Source organism: Eucyclogobius newberryi, unplaced genomic scaffold (assembly GCF_026437365.1).
Source record: "Eucyclogobius newberryi isolate DKJ021-1_F unplaced genomic scaffold, fEucNew1.0.hap1 SCAF_15, whole genome shotgun sequence".
In the NCBI taxonomy this organism is placed as follows: domain Eukaryota; kingdom Metazoa; phylum Chordata; class Actinopteri; order Gobiiformes; family Gobiidae; genus Eucyclogobius; species Eucyclogobius newberryi.
Genome location: NW_027315779.1, coordinates 33,882,358 through 33,902,192, shown reverse-complemented (window position 1 = coordinate 33,902,192; position 19,835 = coordinate 33,882,358). Strand labels below are relative to the sequence as shown.

The 19,835-nt window shown below is 48.1% G+C and overlaps 1 protein-coding gene across 1 annotated transcript in view; it reads right to left on the bottom strand.

The window, feature by feature from the left end:
• Positions 1 to 19,835, bottom strand: part of emsy (EMSY transcriptional repressor, BRCA2 interacting) — a 56,849-nt gene that overhangs the window by 12,248 nt on the left and 24,766 nt on the right. The window contains exons 10-14 of the mRNA XM_072447013.1: positions 19,686 to 19,835; positions 18,175 to 18,348; positions 15,533 to 15,669; positions 6,041 to 6,214; positions 2,377 to 2,620 (exon numbers count right to left, since the gene is read on the bottom strand). Coding sequence (XP_072303114.1) covers positions 2,377 to 2,620; positions 6,041 to 6,214; positions 15,533 to 15,669; positions 18,175 to 18,348; positions 19,686 to 19,835 — 879 coding nt within the window. The remainder of the gene's footprint in view (positions 1 to 2,376; positions 2,621 to 6,040; positions 6,215 to 15,532; positions 15,670 to 18,174; positions 18,349 to 19,685) is intronic.

The following is a 19,835-nucleotide window of genomic DNA, read 5'->3' as shown; positions in this document are numbered from 1 at the left end:
CACACACACACCGTCACACACACCGCCACAACACATTGTCACAACACACCACAACTATTACACACACGTTCAGTCCCAGCCTGATCTCCACAGAGGTCATTACATCACTTTCTCTTTCACTTTGCTCTGGCGGGTTTTCCCTGAGCTTCCAGCTCTGACCCAGTGATTACGTCCGTACAAAACCATAACGCACACATTTTGAAAGCATCATCCAATCATAAACCAGGGGCCCCAATGCGGGGCCCTTTGGGCTCCTTTCAGTCGCCCGCGTGCTTGTATTGAATGAGTTGGTGCTAGATTTAATACAAAGCGCTTTTATTTATTGATATTTCTTTAACTGTGGTTTTGTTATTATCACTCACTGGTTCAAAATGTGAATTAAGATTGAGTTTTCAAATTCAAAAGTACAAGATGAATAATATCAAATAGTTACACAGTTTAATAGATATGTAGTTTGGTTATGAATGTAATTATTGGCCTGTTAAGGCTAAATGAACCGGCCCTCGACCAAGTCCGTGCTCATAAAGGCCCTCGGCCCCTGTCAAAAACCATAGTTACAATAAGTAATCCTCCTCAAGGCATGAACTATAATAATATATGAATTACTCAAATGTATTTTCAGTTTCAAGAGGATGTAAAAGCTGCACTTTCACTTTCATTCCTGCTTTTGTGCCAAGGCCTAATGATCAAAACAAAAAGAGTTTTTTTTTTTCTTCACAATTTTAAAAATTGTATTTTCTATGAATAAAATCCAACAAAATGTCCCTAAACATGAACAATATACAGACTTTTAATCAGTGCCTTTCACACACAAAACTGTCACTTGAATGTGAGCTCAGGTGGTTTGAATGTGACGTACTTTCACTCAGTGAAACTATTCAAAGGATTATTAAACATGAAGACTTGTCAAATAAATATGTGAAATAATGAATAAAAATAGGTGTTGAAATGTGACTGAAGGCTTCAAGATGGGGCTCATTTACAAATAAAGAGTATTGTTGTTTCTTTTTTGACATTTTGATTTAATAATGCCACTGTCTTTGTTGTAAAAGGTCTTTTTGGACAGAGACTGTGTCCATGTCTGAAGTCACACACTCTACTGCCACCTAGTGACCAAAGTCATGTGACTGCAACCATGAAGAGCCAAGAACATGATTGCGATGATCAAAATACCATTTATCAACTAATTGTGACTGATTGACAATACAAAAGAATCATTACAACCCTAATTACAATCCTTTGCTTAAGATGATATTCTTAAGCAAAGGATTGTAATTAGGGTTGTAATGATTCTTTTGTATTGTCAATCAGTTACAGCAACAACTAAAATACAGAGGGAACATTCACCATGATTCTTTGCTCCATGTTAGTGCGAAAACATGAAGAGATAAGTGTAGCGGGGCTCTCTCTCAAAACAATGGCGAAGTCAGATTTCAAGTGCTCAGGTGGATTTATTGTGCCAAAACCGAAGTGCAAAAATAGTGCAACAGTGCAAAAATATATACAGTGAGCAAAAAGGTCAAAAAATCCAAAAACATATATTTACAGAGTTCCAACTATGAGTTCAACTTTAACTCGTTCTCTCTTTTCACTCTCTCTCTCTTTTACTCTCTCTCACACTGTTACCTTCTCTGTTGTTGGAGACAGACTCCTCCCACAGCCAAGAGCGGATCACCTTTATTCCTCACTTGCCCCTCCCACTGAGCAAAATAACTAGACAATTCAAATCCCAAATAAACTGACAATAAACTGTTGTGGCCTCTTCCTACAACATAATACATCATTAATTATATACACGTGTTCAAAATAAAGCAATATAAACACATAAAATACCCGGTGTCACATGGTCAGCACCACGGCGCGAACAACGGCCATTTAAACTTCCAGGAAGTCCTGGCTCGGTTTCGACCCAACGCGACGCATCGGCGGAGCGCGGCTTCGTGACAAAACAGGTAACAATTGGCGTGTGTGCTTAGAATGAAGCTAACGCGCGCAAGTGTGCACCCTTGGCGGATTAGTGACGGAGGAGTGCGGGGAAAGATGCGTGTGTAGCGTCTAATGCGAATGAATGAAACAGAGGGAAACGCGGGGAGCGGGGAATGTATGAGTATGTGTTGGAAAGTGCGCATGGGCATGAAGGGCCGCGCGGCTGCTCAGCAAATAAGCGCCGACACCAGTTAAAGACGGACTGGCTCCGTCACAATAAGATATGAAAGTGCTTAATAACTTAAATGACTGGAATATGACCACATCAAAGGCCTGGGAGGTTTGGCTTAGACCTCTATTAAAACGACCCGAGCTAATCCCTGATGATAAGAGACGACTGAATCTTGATCTGGATTAGAATGAGTTTAATCATAGAGTAAAGGGCAGTACCTTGTGACGCTCCTGGTGCAGTGTCCGTCAGCAGCGCTCCGGCCTCAGCAGCAGCAGCAGCAGCAGGGGCGGTGGTGGTGGTGGTAGCGGCGGCGGTGGCGGGCTCCTCTCTGGGCCCTGCGTCCTGAGGGCCCGGCTCAGCAGCAGAGCGGTTCACCTGCTGCTGTAGAGACTCTGTGACCAGCTGCCGGGCCTGCTCACTCACCACAGCAGTCTGGAACACCGGCTTGGGCTTGATCAGCACCTGGAACCAACACCAGACGACAGACTTCAGATCCGCTCGACTCAGCAGCTCATGGACTGTGTTCCAAATGATTATGCAAATGACATTTTTGTCTGATTTTGCCCAATAGTCAATATAAATGACATATGTCGGTGTAATCCCTCATTGGTCCAGGCGTGTTCCATTGTAGAAAGAGCTTCAGTTGTATCATCTGGACTCAGTTAGAAAAAAAAAATAGACGTTTCGACTCTAGAATTTAGGTCGAGAACTCCGATATTTATACTATTCTGTGGCAAGTCCAGCCCATTGACAAACAACTGAAGCTTTTTCTACAATATAAATGACAGTTATCATAATTTTCAAGTTATCAAACTTTAGAGTACAATTTAAATGTTACCAAACAAATCTCTCAATAACAGTATTTTTTTTCTAAAAATAAAAACGTAAATTTGTGATAAAATGTGAATATATGATTATATTTCTGCATAATAGTGATATTTTATCTGCATCATTAGTCTAAGAGAAGAACGGGTGTGTGACAAACTGCATTTGTGAAGGTGTCGTAAAGATGGGCCAAAGGATGTTTACCCTAGGGGGGTGTGACAGCCCAGAGGAGTTTGGGTAATGCTTACCCAAGGCTTGATCTCTAGGAAAAATACCAGCTGTAAAACAAGTGCCTTGATGTGAAGCTGACCAATGAGAAATGTGACCCGCCTATTCCAGAATATCTAATAAAACCAACCAGCATGAGAAAAAACGGTGTGAGACGCAGGAGGATCAGTCTTGGCGTTTTCTCCCAAGCTTGCCATACAAATGTCTGCTATTTCTGTGTCGTTTCATATTCTAAGTTGAATTGTGTTCTCGATGTGTTACGGAATAGCATCGGTGTATGTCTCATTCCATGACAAAAATGCACTGTTCAAATTCTGATTCTGCACAACAGAGTTTCAAACCATTTGATTGTCGTAAAGAACTGAAAATGGTCATTTGTTAAACTATAAGTATTAGCAGTTCATATTCTCTCATTTAAAAACCGTACATTGCAAATTCAGAAAAAATAATCTCGCAAAGGCTCCGATCCAAAATACATGATAAAGAATAAACACCTAAAGCCTGAACATGATTTAGTTGCGTTACCATTCGAGTTGACCAATGAGAGAGCATCTACACCAGAGCGTAGGAGAACAGTGTCTGATTCAAAGTCAGTTCTTGATGTGGTACTTCCACTTCCACCACACTGAAGGTACATTCACAGTACTACAGTAATCCACAGTAATTCACACCATCTTACACTGTTTGTCTCTGTGTTTACCATCGTCATGACAGCAGCACACACTGGATCACTTTACACTGGATACAATGTGCACTGTTCTGTCCATAAAAGAGCTGTGAATAAGAGCGCTATTATCATTGAGATTATAAGTTATTTCTACGTTATCTGTTTTTATTATTATACTTCTGTGCCTAATCTTTGTTGCAACACTGTCAACGACAATGTCCCCGCTGTGGGACAAATAAAGGACATGTTATCTTAGTTATGATCTGGATTCAGTGCTAGTTTTAGTGTTAATCTGTCTTATTGATTTTGGGGGCTGTTCTTTCCAATGTAACAAAGAAAAATCAGTCTTAACATAGATTTAAGATTTAGTTAGACTTTCCTGCTTAAAAGGCGCAATGGACGATTTTTCGGTGATTTGAGAACTCAGGCGGAAGTGCGCAAGCCACTCCCCCGTGCGCATGCCACTCCCCCGTGCACATGCCACTCCCCCGTGCACATGCCACTCCCCCGTGCGCATACCACTCCCCCGTGCGCATGCCACTCCCCCGTGCGCATGCCACTCCCCCGTGCGCATGCCACTCCCCCGTGCACATGCCACTCCCCCGTGCACATGCCACTCCCCCGTGCACATGCCACTCCCCCGTGCACATGCCACTCCCCCGTGCGCATGCCACTCCCCCGTGCGCATGCCACTCCCCCGTGTGGACTGATACAACACACACGTGCGTTTGTTTATTAGTGCGACGGAGTGCATCACATCTCTCGTCTCCTGTAGATTTCTGTCCACTTCTGCGTCAGCTCGAACTGTCTTTCTCTGTCTTCATTTTGTCCCGTACACTGAGGGAACTATATTATGATAGATCAATGCGCTTAGGCACGCGGAAACATGGGACGATCCGCACGCGGCTGCAGGTGAACGATAGGTGTGTTTTATGAGTGATACGTGGCAGGATAAATCGGCAGTTCACGCCACGAGGAAATAAGACTCAGATTTTGCTCAAAAAAATCGTCCATTCAACCTTTAAATATGACTTTCTGTTCTAAGCAGAGACGAGATATTAGTCACTTCTATTTTAAAGCCACTGAAGATCAGAGACAAGTCGAAGGACAGAACGAGCGAGATTTGAGAAAACCCTTTTTGTTTTGTGATCAGAGCAATAATTGTAATAATTAAAACATGTGAGACTTAACATAACAATTCATATGTAGTAAACACTAGATAAATGATCACAAGCAATGATTAATGATGGTATAATAGTAGGTAAATAAATAAAGAGGGTTGGAAATGAGTCCTTTATTCTGTATTTCCCTCACGAAACAGAACTTTATGACCTTTAGGAGGGGATTTTGACACTATTCTGGTGAATTGTATTTTCACAAACAAATGTGTCTGAAAAAGCAGAAGCAACAGACTAAAAAGACCTGATTGTCTTTGAGTGCATGAGAAAGGATCCAGAGTGGAGCCGGTGCACAGGGCGGAGCTCCTTCTGGTGCCACTCTCATGAACATTTGAGCTTTCATTTTTGGTTAGAACTAAAGTTGCATCACGTGGTCCTGAGTCAGACGCAGTTCATCCCTGATTTAGACCCACTTCAGTCAGATCTGCTGGTGTTTAGAATAATGACTCTTTTCTTGGGTGGTGTGTCCTTTAGAGATGCTCTTTCAGGTGCTGTATGGACCTGCTGCCTTTACAATGTGGCCGTTCTGTGCTCGAACACCCGAAGGATCCATTCATACAGGATTTTTACTTATATTAACTTATATTATAACTAACTATATCAACTACAACATGAATGACTTGTATGAAATATTGCTCTGAACTTAATACAAAACGTAGCAGTCTGTGACTTATGTCTTCTTAAGAAGCTCCCGCAGCTTGGAACTCCTTTCACTGAGAGTTGAGGTTGTGTGAAGGGCAAACATTCGAAAAGAAAAAAATGATAATAATAAGTTGTTCTTAAAATGTCTCTTTTAAATGCGTAAATGTTTTTTTAATTTGTGGAAGAAGTCTCAGTCTCAATGAGTTTCACCTGCTTAAATAAAGGTTCAACAGCCAAACCTCGTGCGGAGTGCGAGGGCGGAGTGCGAGGGCGGAGTGTGAGGGCGGAGTGCGAGGGCGGAGTGTGAGGGCGGAGTGCGAGGGCGGAGTGTGCAGACCTGACCTGCGTCTTGCCCTGCTGCCCGTACACAATCTTGGTGGGGATGATCTTGGTGGTGGTGGTCTGGGCCCCGGAGCTCATCCCTTTAGGCTGCGTCACGATCATTTTGGTGATGGGCCGAGAGGCGGTGATGATGGCCGGTTTGGTCCCCTGCACGGCCTGGAGACCCTTCTCGCCCTACAGCAGGACACACAGGACAAACGGTGAGGCGGAGCTACTGACTGCTGCAGTTCAGTCACAGTGGAGCGTTTAGTCCATCAGAAGCACAAACATTACTCTGAATACCTGAATGTTACAGTTTAATCCTGAAGCGGATTTGAGCAATTCACAAAAAGACGTTTAGTAATCCAAGTGTGTGTGTGTGTGTGAGGGGCGTGGCTAAAGCAAGCGTGTGTGAGGGGCGTGGCTAAAGCGAGCGTGCACAGGAACAGTTTTGCCTCATTTCTTTGACTTCTCTCAAACCTCTCTTTATGTCTTTGGCTTTGGATCATGTCAGACGCTTTATGAGCTGGAAATATCAGATTGTGGCTCTTGACACATCGAGTGCCGTGAAAATGCGACAAAAAAGTGTCTAAAAGCAACAAAAACGTGACAAGAAGCGACAAAACCACGACTATAAGCATAAAAACATGACTCGATGAAAAATATGCCGAATAGAGAAAAATAAGTGACAAAAATAGGATGAGACTGGACAAATTGTCAATAGAAGAAACCAAAACATGATTATAAGTAACAAAAATGTGACTAGAAGCAAAAAATAAGAATCTAAAAATGACAAAAACACAACTATAAGTGACAAAAACATGAGTAAAAATGTATTTCATGGTCTTTGGATCATGTCAGACGCTTTATGAGCTGGAAATATCAGATTGTGGCTCTTGACAAAGCGAGTGCCGTGCGGCCATGAACAGGAAACGGCTGTTGCTAACATGCTACGCTAGCTCTGTGTTGCTAAGGCTTCACATAGTCGTTAGCATCAGTGGAAATACGGCGCTTTAGCTCGAGATCAAGTCAGAGTTTGAAGACACATGATTCTTTTGTGTTTCTCTGGTTTGGGTCCACGTTCTGGCTCCGGTGCGTTCGCATTAGCATTAGCCACGTCTTAGCTAAAGCGTTCCAGGAGCCGAGAGCAAGTCAAACCACTGATCTGCTCCAAAGTGACCGATGAAAACGTGGCTTAAAGTGAGACTAGAGCAGTGGTCACCCTGAGGGGGAGGGGCTTCTTAAATGCAGTGCTAATGTAGATTTCTATTTGTTGACCAGCAAATGAACTGATCTCGGCCGATGTCCAGATAAAACTGAACATGTCTCACTGGGATTTAGCTGAAGCTTTTGGCCGGTTAAGATCACAGGACATTTTTATTTCACAGTCTCATAAAATGATGTCTTAATTCATTTAAAGCACTTGTTAATGACTTTCCAGAGTGCCAGAGCGATCGTTTCACATGATTGTTTTATTGACATTTTAGCTCTATTTTCTGTGACTGTTTGTTGTTTTATGTGCTTAGTACAGGATCCACAGGGTAATTATCACATGCTAAAGGGGTTCTGACTGGACCGAGCAGCAGAAGAACACTGGACCGAGCAGCAGAAGAACACTGGACCAAGCAGCAGAAGAACACTGGACCGAGCAGCAGAAGAACACTGGACCGGGCAGCAGAAGAACACTGGACCGAGCAGCAGAAGAACACTGGACCGAGCAGCAGAAGAACACTGGACCGGGCAGCAGAAGAACACTGGACCGAGCAGCAGAAGAACACTGGACCGGGCAGCGGAAGAACACTGGACCGGGCAGCAGAAGAACACTGGACCGAGCAGCAGAAGAACACTGGACCGGGAAGCAGAAGAACACTGGACCGAGCAGCAGAAGAACACTGGACCGAGCAGCAGAAGAACACTGGACCGAGCAGCAGAAGAACACTGGACCGGGCAGCAGAAGAACACTGGACCGAGCAGCAGAAGAACACTGGACCGGGCAGCGGAAGAACACTGGACCGGGCAGCAGAAGAACACTGGACCGAGCAGCAGAAGAACACTGGACCGGGAAGCAGAAGAACACTGGACCGAGCAGCAGAAGAACACTGGACCGAGCAGCAGAAGAACACTGGACCGAGCAGCAGAAGAACACTGGCGACACCTTGTGGCCTTAAGAGTTAAAACCTTCTACATGCTTAAAATGTATTTCATAAAAGGCAAATCCTTTGATAACATTCAAATACTTCTGTGACCACTGCACAAAGAGAGTGACCACTGCACATGGAGAGTGACCACTGCACAAAGAGAGTGACCACTGCACAAAGAGTGACCACTGCACATAGAGAGTGACCACTGCACAAAGAGAGTGACCACTGCACATGGAGAGTGACCACTGCACAAAGAGAGTGACCACTGCACATGGAGAGTGACCACTGCACAAAGAGAGTGACCACTGCACAAAGAGAGTGACCACTGCACAAAGAGAGTGACCACTGCACAAAGAGTGACCACTGCACATAGAGAGTGACCACTGCACAAAGAGAGTGACCACTGCACAAAGAGAGTGACCACTGCACAAAGAGTGACCACTGCACATAGAGAGTGACCACTGCACAAAGAGAGTGACCACTGCACAAGGAGAGTGACCACTGCACAGAGAGAGTGACCACTGCAAGCTGCAAAATGACTGCAAACTTCCAGCTCCAAACACCATCATCACTGCTCCACAAACACCATCATCACTGCTCCACAAACACCATCATCACTGCTCCACAAACACCCATCATCACTGCTCCACAAACACCATCATCACTGCTCCACAAACACCCATCATCACTACTCCACAAACACCATCATCACCGCTCCACAAACACCATCATCACTGCTCCACAAACACCCATCATCACTGCTCCACAAACACCATCATCACTGCTCCACAAACACCATCATCACTGCTCCACAAACACCATCATCACTGCTCCACAAACACCATCATCACTGCTCCACAAACACCATCATCACTGCTCCACAAACACCATCATCACTGCTCCACAAACACCATCATCACTGCTCCACAAACACCATCATCACTGCTCCACAAACACCATCATCACTGCTCCACAAACACCATCATCACTGCTCCACAAACACCATCATCACTGCTCCACAAACACCATCATCACTGCTCCACAAACACCATCATCACTGCTCCACAAACACCATCATCACTGCTCCACAAACACCATCATCACTGCTCCACAAACACCATCATCACTGCTCCACAAACACCATCATCACTGCTCCACAAACACCATCATCACTGCTCCACAAACACCATCATCACTGCTCCACAAACACCATCATCACTGCTCCACAAACACCATCATCACTGCTCCACAAACACCATCATCACTGCTCCACAAACACCATCATCACTGCTCCACAAACACCATCATCACTGCTCCACAAACACCATCATCACTGCTCCACAAACACCATCATCACTGCTCCACAAACACCATCATCACTGCTCCACAAACACCATCACCACCGCTCTCGGTGACTTTAGTCGTAGTTCTAGTTCATTCCTCCTGACCGCCAGAGGACGGTGCTTAGCACCTGGATATCTACATGTGCGCAGCACATAGGTCGAGATTAATACCAACAAAGTCATGTGGTGGACGTGACATGGGTGACGTCAGAACCAGCCCATATATATAACTGACACACCCAGCACTCTTTTCTTTCTACATTTCTCGCATCAGCGATAGGTCAAAGTTCCTTCTTGGAATATTGCTTTGGATTTCAACCCGTTCTCGCTTGGAGCCTCATATATTGGAGCTGCGCGTCGCGTCCTCCGGAGGCTGCGAGACGGTATCACATTTTCTGACTGTTATCACCTGCAGTGAGTATTTTTTGCCGTTTTCTGGCTAAATATTGATAGGCTGTGTGTTGACACCGACTATTACTAGCTGGTTAGCCCTAATAGGCTTGGCGGCCATTTTTTCTCAGCTAATGATCCGACAGTCTGCGGACTTTGATACATTAGCGCATCTATTCAGAGCCTGCTAGGCTAGTACACCAGTGCCTCGTGAGTGGTTTTTCGCTCCTGCGGCACCGCCATTTCGTGAGTGTTTTTTTTTTTTTCTTTTAACGCTGTGTGTGCCTGCGCCCCGTGAGTGACTCCGCTCCTGTGACTTGACCGTTTATTAGCTTGTCTTGTTGCTAGCTATACTTCGGTTGTATTGTATTTTTACACCTGCGTGACCCGGTGCCTCGTGAGTGTTTTTTCGCTCCAACGGCACCGTGGTTACTGACTATTCTCAATCTCAACCGGTGTTCCGTGAGTGCTCTCCGCTCCTGTAACACCGCAAGTCTGGGACTCGTGAGTGTTTCTCCCGCTCACTAGCCCGTTGTTACTGCCTCAGTTTGTGGCGACGTAGCCTGTGCGTGTTCACCCGCGCCTTCTAATTAAGCGCAGTACATGAGCCAGTGACTTGTGAGTGTTATTCGCTTCGGCAAGCTCAAAAGATGATGTCATCCCTGTTGCATGGTTGCAACAGTTGCTTGGCTCCTCTAAGCCCAGAAGATGGCCATACCCTATGTCCACATTGTCTGGGGATTGGACATCTGAAACAGGTTCTCACAGAAGATGCCTGTTTCAATTGTATCTCCATTCCACTGGCAGACAGGACCGCTAGATTGGCAGCGGTTGAGAGTATTATGCCCAAACTGACTCTTGCCTCTAGTTCTGTTAAGGACCATAAACGCCGCAAGCGTCCCCGCATGGAGGCCCCTGAGGCCAAGAGAAGTCATCCTGATCAGGCGTTGTCTGCCAAAGTGGACACAAAGTGGACACACTGGCTTCTGAATTTTCTCAGATTAAGTCTTTGCTCCTCAGTCTAAAACCTAGTGGTCCTCCCACTGTGCCTAGCCCCATTCTGGATGATGAGGATAAACAGACAGACTCCAGTGCTGATCATCCTCAGGAGGATGCTATATCCATTGCTGCTTCAGATACTTTGTTCAGAGCAGATGGTGCAGATTTTCTGGGGGATCGGGTAGAAGGCTGTCACTCTCCTAACCCCTCTGTTGTGAGCTCCCGCTCCTCAGACCTGGAGCCCTTGGAGACAGAGCCTGAGTTTTCCTCTGTTCACCAGGCTATTCAGTTGGCCTTATCGAGACTTGGAGTAGATACACCTGTGACGGCTGTCCCTACAAGTGCCTTTTTCAAAGTCTCCCAGAAGCCTGTATTCAGCGTTCCGGCCTCTTTGCCATACATTGAGGAGCGCCAACGATGTTGGGCAGATCCCAAGTCGTTTACTGATTTCCCAAAGAAATTCAGGAGTTTGAGTGCTATGCAAGATGCAGCTAAGTACGGATTGGATCGCATGCCCTCCGTTGATGGCACTATTGCGGGCCTGGTTGTAGCGCCTGTGGATGCTGCTCGACCGGAAGCCCGTTGCCCACGTCCTCAGTGCAGAGTTACGGATGACCTCATTACTAAAGGTTATGATGCGGCGGCTCGGATTGGACGTGTTTTTGATGGCCACGGTCAGGCCAGTCGACCCTCTCTCCAGCCCACGTTTCGGCCACCAAGAGGCAGGGCCCCAAGAAATGACCGCCAGGTTCGCCCGGGACCGCCCCCCCAGGCCTCAAGGCGGCCACAACAAGTAGAGTTTGACACTCTACATCTGGCCCCCAGCAGTTTTTCCGAAAGCCGTCGCGGTCGTTGGGAGGCCTTCGTTACAGACCCGTGGGTGATTTCAACCCTGTTTGAGGGCTACAAAATTCAGTTCAGACGGCGTCCCCCAAAGTTCGAGGTGGTAAAAAGAACCGTTGTTTCCGACCCAGTGAGGTCCATGGCCCTCCGACAGGAGATTCAATAACTTTTGCGGAAAGGTGCCATAGAAGTTGTTCAGAGTTCAGAACAGTTAAAGGGGTTCTATTCAATTTATTTTCTAGTTCCAAAAAAGGATGGAGGTTTTCGTCCAATTCTCGATCTCAGGCGCCTAAATCATTATGTCAAGGTGCTACGTTTTCACATGCTCCGTACCACGGATGTCCTGCAGTCGGTCAGGGAAGGGGATTGGTTCACAAGTGTTGACTTAAAGGACGCTTATTTCCATGTACCTGTGGCACCACACCACAAACCGTTTCTTCGCTTTGCTTTCGAAGATCAAGCGTACCAGTTCAGAGTGCTCCCCTTCGGCCTCTGCCGCCCCGTACATTCACAAGGTGTGTGGCGGCAGTTCTTGCGCCCCTTCAAGCCCGCGGAATGAGAATTCTGCCGTACTTGGACGACTGGCTTGTGTGTGCTCGGAGTCTGGAACAAGCACTCGGAGACACTTCCATTCTACTGGACCATGTGTCACAATTGGGGCTTTCAGTGAACGTTGCGATGAGCTCATTGATTCCCAGCCAAAAGGTTAATCTTCATTGGCATTGCCATCGAATCTGTGACCATGAAGGCTTTTCCGTCCCCTCAAAGAGTGACAGATGTGCTCAATCTCGTTTCTCGTGTTCAGAGGAATCAGAGTGTCATTCGGTCTGCTTCTTCAGTTGATGGGCAAGCTTACGTCCGTGTCAACATTGATACCTCTGGGGCTTCTGTACTTGCGCCCCTTACAGATTTGGCTCAACAATCTGGGCCTACATCTACTGCTGCACCAGCACAGATCTGTGTAGCTCTCCACTCCGTGTCTTCGGCATCTCCGGCCTTGGGGAAACAGAGAGTTCCTTTGCAGTGGCGTTCCTCTGGGCTCCCTCCCGTGTCGTCGAGCGGTAGTAGTCACATACGCCTCACTTACAGGCTGGGGGGCTGCCTGGAACCACCGGATGGTCAGAGGTGTTTGGAATCCTCGAGAGAGGCTCCAACACATAAACGTGCTGGAACTGCGAGCTGTTCGCTTGGCACTCATGTTCTTCCTTCCTGCCCTCAGGGGGAGACATGTTCTTGTTCGGACAGACAACACATCAACAGTTTACCACATAAATCATCAAGGGGGCACAAGATCTGTTCACTCACTAGTGGAGGCACGGAAGCTCCACCTGTGGGCGCTGCCCCATTTGCAGAGTGTCAGGGCAGTTCATCTGTCAGGCGTGCAGAATTGCACTGCAGATTTTCTCTCGCGGCAGAAACCACAACCGGGAAAGTGGAGGTTGAACCCGATGGTGGTGCAGGAAATCTGGGGGATGTACAGCATGGCAGAGGTAGATCTATTTGCCTCGAGCGCGACAACACATTGTCAACGGTGGTTTTCCTTCTCAGAACCAGACAGTCCACTGGGGCAAGATGCACTGGCACACCCGGGGCCAGAATGCCTCCTGTATGCATTCCCTCCCTTTCCACTCCTGTTGCTAACGCTACACAGGATAGCCAGGAGCAATCACAGAGTGTTATTAGTTGCTCCGTATTGGCCAGGGAGGATATGGTTTCCCGTGCTTCTCCAACTTCTCAATGGGAAACCGTGGCCTCTCCCTCAGAGGAAGGATCTCCTGTCACAGCTGGGAGGGAGCATATGGCATTCTCACCCAGAGCGCCTTCACCTGTACCTGTGGCCATTGAAGGGCCGGACTCTGTGTTGACTTCTTGTGACCAGGCAGTTATCCAAACAATCCTGAACGCTCGTGCTGCCTCGACAAGAGCGCTGTATGAGAACAGATGGAAACTGTTTGTTAGTTGGTGTGGGACTCGTGATGTGGACCCAGTGCACTGCTCTGTCCCAGTACTACTAAACTACCTTCAGACGTTATTTGATAAAAATCTTTCGGTTTCGACTATTAAGGTTTATGTTGCGGCCATTTCAGCCTGCCATTCCTTGATTGATGGTCGTTCAGTGGGGTCGCATTCCTTAGTATGCTGTTTTTTTAAAAGGGTGCCCTTCGCCTGCGGCCTCCAAGGCTTACTCGAGTGCCTTCTTGGGATCTTCCATTAGTTCTAGAAGGATTGTGTTCCCCACTGTTTGAGCCATTGGATGGGGCTCAGTTGAGAGATGGGCGTCAGTGAAGGCAGCGTTTCTGCTTGCAATCTCCTCTGCAAAGCGTATTGGGGAGCTCCATGTTTTGTCAATCGCTGACAATTGCATTTGCTGGAATTCGAATATGTCTGGTGTTACCTTGTGGCCTAACACATCTTTTTTACCAAAGAGAGTCTCTGCTTTTCACGTTAATCAGCCACTTTCGCTGGCTGTTTATGCACCAGAGTCTGAACTTGGGGACTCTGATGTTAGTCCTTTGTGTCCTGTCCGTATGCTGCGGTATTATATTAATGTGACAGCTGGGCTTCGCAACACGGATGCCCTGTTTGTTTGTTATGGGGGTCACAAAAAAGGCTCTGCTGTCTCCAAACAGAGGCTTTCACATTGGGTTGTGGATGCCATCCTTCAGACGTATCGATCTAGGGCTCTTCAGCCTCCCAAAGTTACTTGCCATTCTACCAGAGGAATGTTCACCTCTTGAGCCGGGCTGAAGGGTGTCCCACTGAATGACATCTGTGCTGCAGCTACGTGGGCTTCCTCCTGTACCTTCGCCCGCTTCTACAGAGTGAATGGCGGCTCCTCATCCAGTGGCTCCAGTGGTGTTGTCTGCTTCTGCAATCGGCAACTAATCCTGCTAAGAGCAGACTCTTCGTGACCTTGTTGGTATGAGTCATCCAGGTGCTAAGCACCGTCCTCTGGCGGTCAGGAGGAATGAAATAGAACGAGGGTTACGTATGTAACTAAGGTTCTATGAATTCCGGATGACCACCAGAGTTTCCTGTCACTCAGAGTTTTTGCGAGTGCATTTCGAGCCCTGCGACAAGTTGGCCACTGTCCAGGGTGTACCCCGCCTAAGGCCCGAAGTCACTGGGATAGGCTCCAGTCACCCGCGACCCCGAAAGGGAACAAGCGGTAGAAAATGGATGGATGGATGGATTTCGAAAGAAAAGAGTGCTGGGTGTGTCAGTTATATATATGGGCTGGTTCTGACGTCACCCATGTCACGTCCACCACGTGACTTTGTTGGTATTAATCTCGACCTATGTGCTGCGCACATGTAGATATCCAGGTGCTAAGCACCGTCCTCTGGCGGTCAGGAGGAATTCATAGAACCTTAGTTACATACGTAACTCTCGATTCTAACAAACGTTTGGACTGAAATGAAATGCTGTCGTTTTGGGGACAATGTTTTCTTTTAAGCTGAAACTCTTCATTTGTTCTTTGTTTATTACTATGAACTATAACATGTATTTCAATGTTGAATGTGCTTTTAAAATGGTTCACGTAATGTACAAAAATATGAACTTATTACTCAAATAATTGAAGACAATAATGGAGAGATCACTAATATAGAACCGGAGATAGAATAGATAGCGGAAGCTTTACCCTAAATATACATTTTAAGATTGAATACTTCTTCTGGATTATTCCAGAAGACAGAGTGACGTCCACGGGACAAACGTATAGGATGAGATGACATATGTACATTTGTGGAATGTGGGACAGTAGTGAGTGAAGTCCAGCTGACCCCGGCGCTGACCCCAGCGTTGAGCAGAGTGGTCACCACGTTCTTGCCAGGCAGGCCCTGGATGGTGGCTCCTTTCCCCGTGCTCTTCTGCACCACGATCACGTTGGGCTTGGACGTCATGGGGATCGTGGTGATCTTTGTGGTGGTGCCTACGACACACAAAAACACACAAGAGCACACACTCATCACACACAAGAACACACAAGAGACACACACAAGAGACACACAAGAACACACACTCATCACACACAAGAGACACACAAGAGACACACAAGAGACACACAAGAACACACACTCATCACACACAAGAGACACACAAGAGACACACACAAGAGACACACACAAGAGACACACAAGAACACACACTCATCACACACAAGAGACACACAAGAGACACACACAAGAGACACACACAAGAGACACACAAGAACACACACTCATCACACACAAGAGACACACAAGAGACACACACAAGAGACACACAAGAACACACACTCATCACACACAAGAGACACACAAGAGACACACAAGAGACACACAAGAGACACACAAGAGACACACACAAACACACACTCATCACACACAAGAGACACACAAGAGACACACAAGAACACACACTCACACACAAGAGACACACAAGAGACACACAAGAGACACACAACAGAACACACACACACATGAGACACAGCGCCCCCTAATGGACCTCATGTTAATGTCAGCTTTATATACACTGTTCAACCACAAGAGCAGACGCCGTCTCCTCTCGTCTCCTCTCGTCTCCTCTCGTCTCCTCTCGGCTCCTCTCGGCTCCTCTCGGCTCCTCTCGGCTCCACGGGGTTCCCCCCGGTTCCCCCCGGTTCCCCCCGTCTCCTCTCGGCTCCCCTCGTCTCCTCTCTATTCCCCTCGCCTCCTCTCGCCTCCTCTCGCCTCCTCTCGCCTCCTCTGGGTTCCGCTCGGCTCCTCTCATCTCCTCTCATCTCCTCTCATCTCCTCTCATCTCGTCTCGCCTCCTCGCGGTTCCTCTCGCCTCCTCTCGGTTCCTCTCGGTTCCTCTCGGTTCCTCTCGGTTCCTCTCGCCTCCTCTCGCCTCCTCTCGCCTCCTCTCGCCTCCTCTCGCCTCCCCTCGCCTCCCCTCGCCTCCCCTCGCCTCCCCTCGGTTCATCTCGCCTCCTCTCGCCTCCTCTCGCCTCCTCTCGCCTCCTCTCGGTTCCCCTCGGTTCATCTCGTCTCCTCTCTATTCCCCTCGCCTCCTCTCGTCTCCCCTCGCCTCCCCTCGGTTCCCCTCGCCTCCCCTCGTCTCCTCTCGTCTCCTCTCGTCTCCTCTCGTCTCCCCTCGTCTCCCCTCGCCTCCCCTCGCCTCCCCTCGCCTCCCCTCGCCTCCCCTCGTCTCCCCTCGCCTCCCCTCGTCTCCCCTCGCCTCCTCTCGTCTCCCCTCGCCTCCCCTCGCCTCCTCTCGCCTCCTCTCGTCTCCTCTCGTCTCCCCTCGCCTCCTCTCGCCTCCTCTCGCCTCCTCTCGCCTCCTCTCGTCTCCCCTCGCCTCCCCTCGTCTCCCCTCGCCTCCCCTCGCCTCCTCTCGGTTCCTCTCGTCTCCCCTCGCCTCCCCTCGTCTCCTTTCGCCTCCTCTCGGTTCCTCTCGTCTCCCCTCGCCTCCCCTCGTCTCCTTTCGCCTCCTCTCGCCTCCTCTCGTCTCCCCTCGCCTCCTCTCGTCTCCCCTCGCCTCCTCTCGCCTCCTCTCGCCTCCTCTCGCCTCCTCTCGGTTCCTCTCGTCTCCTCTCGTCTCCTCTCGCCTCCTCTCGCCTCCTCTCGCCTCCTCTCGTCTCCCCTCGCCTCCTCTCGTCTCCTCTCGCCTCCTCTCGCCTCCTCTCGTCTCCCCTCGCCTCCTCTCGTCTCCCCTCGCCTCCTCTCGCCTCCTCTCGCCTCCTCTCGGTTCCTCTCGTCTCCTCTCGTCTCCCCTCGCCTCCTCTCGCCTCCTCTCGTCTCCCCTCGCCTCCTCTCGTCTCCCCTCGCCTCCTCTCGTCTCCCCTCGCCTCCTCTCGCCTCCTCTCGCCTCCTCTCGGTTCCTCTCGTCTCCTCTCTTCTCCCCTCGCCTCCTCTCGTCTCCTCTCGCCTCCTCTCGCCTCCTCTCGCCTCCTCTCGTCTCCCCTCGCCTCCTCTCGTCTCCCCTCGCCTCCTCTCGCCTCCTCTCGCCTCCTCTCGTCTCCCCTCGCCTCCTCTCGCCTCCTCTCGGTTCCTCTCGGTTCCTCTCTTAGGACATCACAGTTGTGGGAGCAGGTTATGAGCCTCTTCTGTTCATATTTCAAGACAAATATGATTGAGGCAGGTTTCAGAGCGTGTGCGTTGCCTCTGATCGTGGTGATCGGTGCATGGCGCTCTCGGAGAAAGAACACAGTGGGTGGTATTTCAGTGGTTCCTGGGTTGTTTTACATGAAATAAAAAGTGTCAAAAACAGTTTGTCTCCTCTGATGTGAGCTTTGCTCCATGGTTCCACACAGAGGCTCAGCACAGGCCTCTGAGAGAGAGAAAGGCACGGCTCACTCAGGTTCCCTGGGTAACGACTGCTGACTGTATCTACAGGCGATCCAATGAGGAACTGCACGTTTTACCAGCCAGAGAAGTACATTTCGAACTGTAAAATCAATTAGAAGAGTTCTCACCAGACACGATGTTGCTGCTGATGATCTTCCCTCCTAAACTGGCCAGAGACTTGGGCACCACAGTGATGATACTTCCGCTGGTGGTCTTCACGTAGGTGGCCCCTCCACTGGAAGCAGAGAGCCGGGCCCCGAGACTCGGGCTGACAGTGGGGCGGGTGTACGTCGATTGTGAGGCTGCGACAGGGAAAACAAAAAGGACATTAGAAAGCGGTGATTTGAGCTGCAATATATCATGAAAATGAACATCCATGTTGAGAATTTACTGCAGAAATGTCAAGATTCTGTATCTGTACTTCAGTAATGTGTCGTTTTTAACCTTTAACCTTCAACTCACCCGTATGTCTTAGATCTTTACCAAAGCCTTGAGCAGAAATAGATGTTATCTTATTTTGTCTCGTATCTTTTGCGACTTTATTTATTTAATTTTGTTACTATTGTTCTTTCTCTTCTCATTGTAATGTGTGTGCTACAAAGTCATGTCTCTTGTGGATCAATACTGTTTGACAGATTAAATCAAGTTTAGTTTTACATCGACTCTTTGAACTACAAACTGTGGGCATAAAGATTCAGAAATCTTACATTTCAATTCATTTTGATTCACAATTCATAAAATATTGAAAAACGTTCTTTATTTTATGAATTGTGAATCAATAAATAAGAGTATTCAGGCATGTGTATGATCTGTAAAGACTTGTGCGTTTTGAAGCTCTTGACCTCGGAAGTCTGAATCTGTGAAAATGACGCTAACTTTACCGAACTATCGCCCGCTACGCAGAGCTGATACATGAGGCTTTTGATTGGTTCAGGATGAGGGCGTGTCGCCCGCTACGTAGAGCTGATACATGAGGCTTTTGATTGGTTCAGGATGAGGGCGTGTCGGCCGCTACGCAGAGCTGATACATGAGGCTTTTGATTGGTTCAGGATGAGGGCGTGTCGCCCGCTACGTAGAGCTGATACATGAGGCTTTTGATTGGTTCAGGATGAGGGCGTGTCGGCCGCTACGTAGAGCTGATACATGAGGCGTTTGATTGGTTCAGGATGAGGGCGTGTCGGCCGCTCCGCTAAAGGGCTGGAGGAAACACTGCATACGACAAAGATTCTCTCATGTCTCCCATTTTCCCTTTGTTCATTTACTTTAGTGTCCGAAATAAGAAAAAAAAAAGAAAAATGTTATATCTGTATTGTTTAGACTTTGTTCCAAACTACAGCCTGGTCTTTAGACAGTTTTTTTTCAGCAACGACACAGTCACATTTCTTGTACTTTTTGTGTTTTCATTTTTTACCTCGTGTTGGGCCCGTGACCCAGCCTGAGCGTCAACATTCAGCCCGTGACCCAAAATGAGTTCGACAGCCCTGAGTTACACCCTCAACCTCAAAGATGGTGTGCGAGTTACAAACCCTTTTACATGTTGAGGAAGTGGGAGGCGTTCTACAATAGCCTGTGGGTCATCCAGAGCTGAAGACAGCGTGAGGACTGGTAAAAGCCCCTGCTGTGTGTGCCATGTCTCACCGGTGGGCTGAGAGACCAGCTTGGTGGTCATGATGGCTCCGTTGCTGCTCACCACCATGATGGGGGAGGAGCTGCTGCTGGCCAGAGCCACAGACGAGGGCTTGGGCAGGATCTTGGAGGGCTGCACCTGCTGAGTGATGATCTTCACTC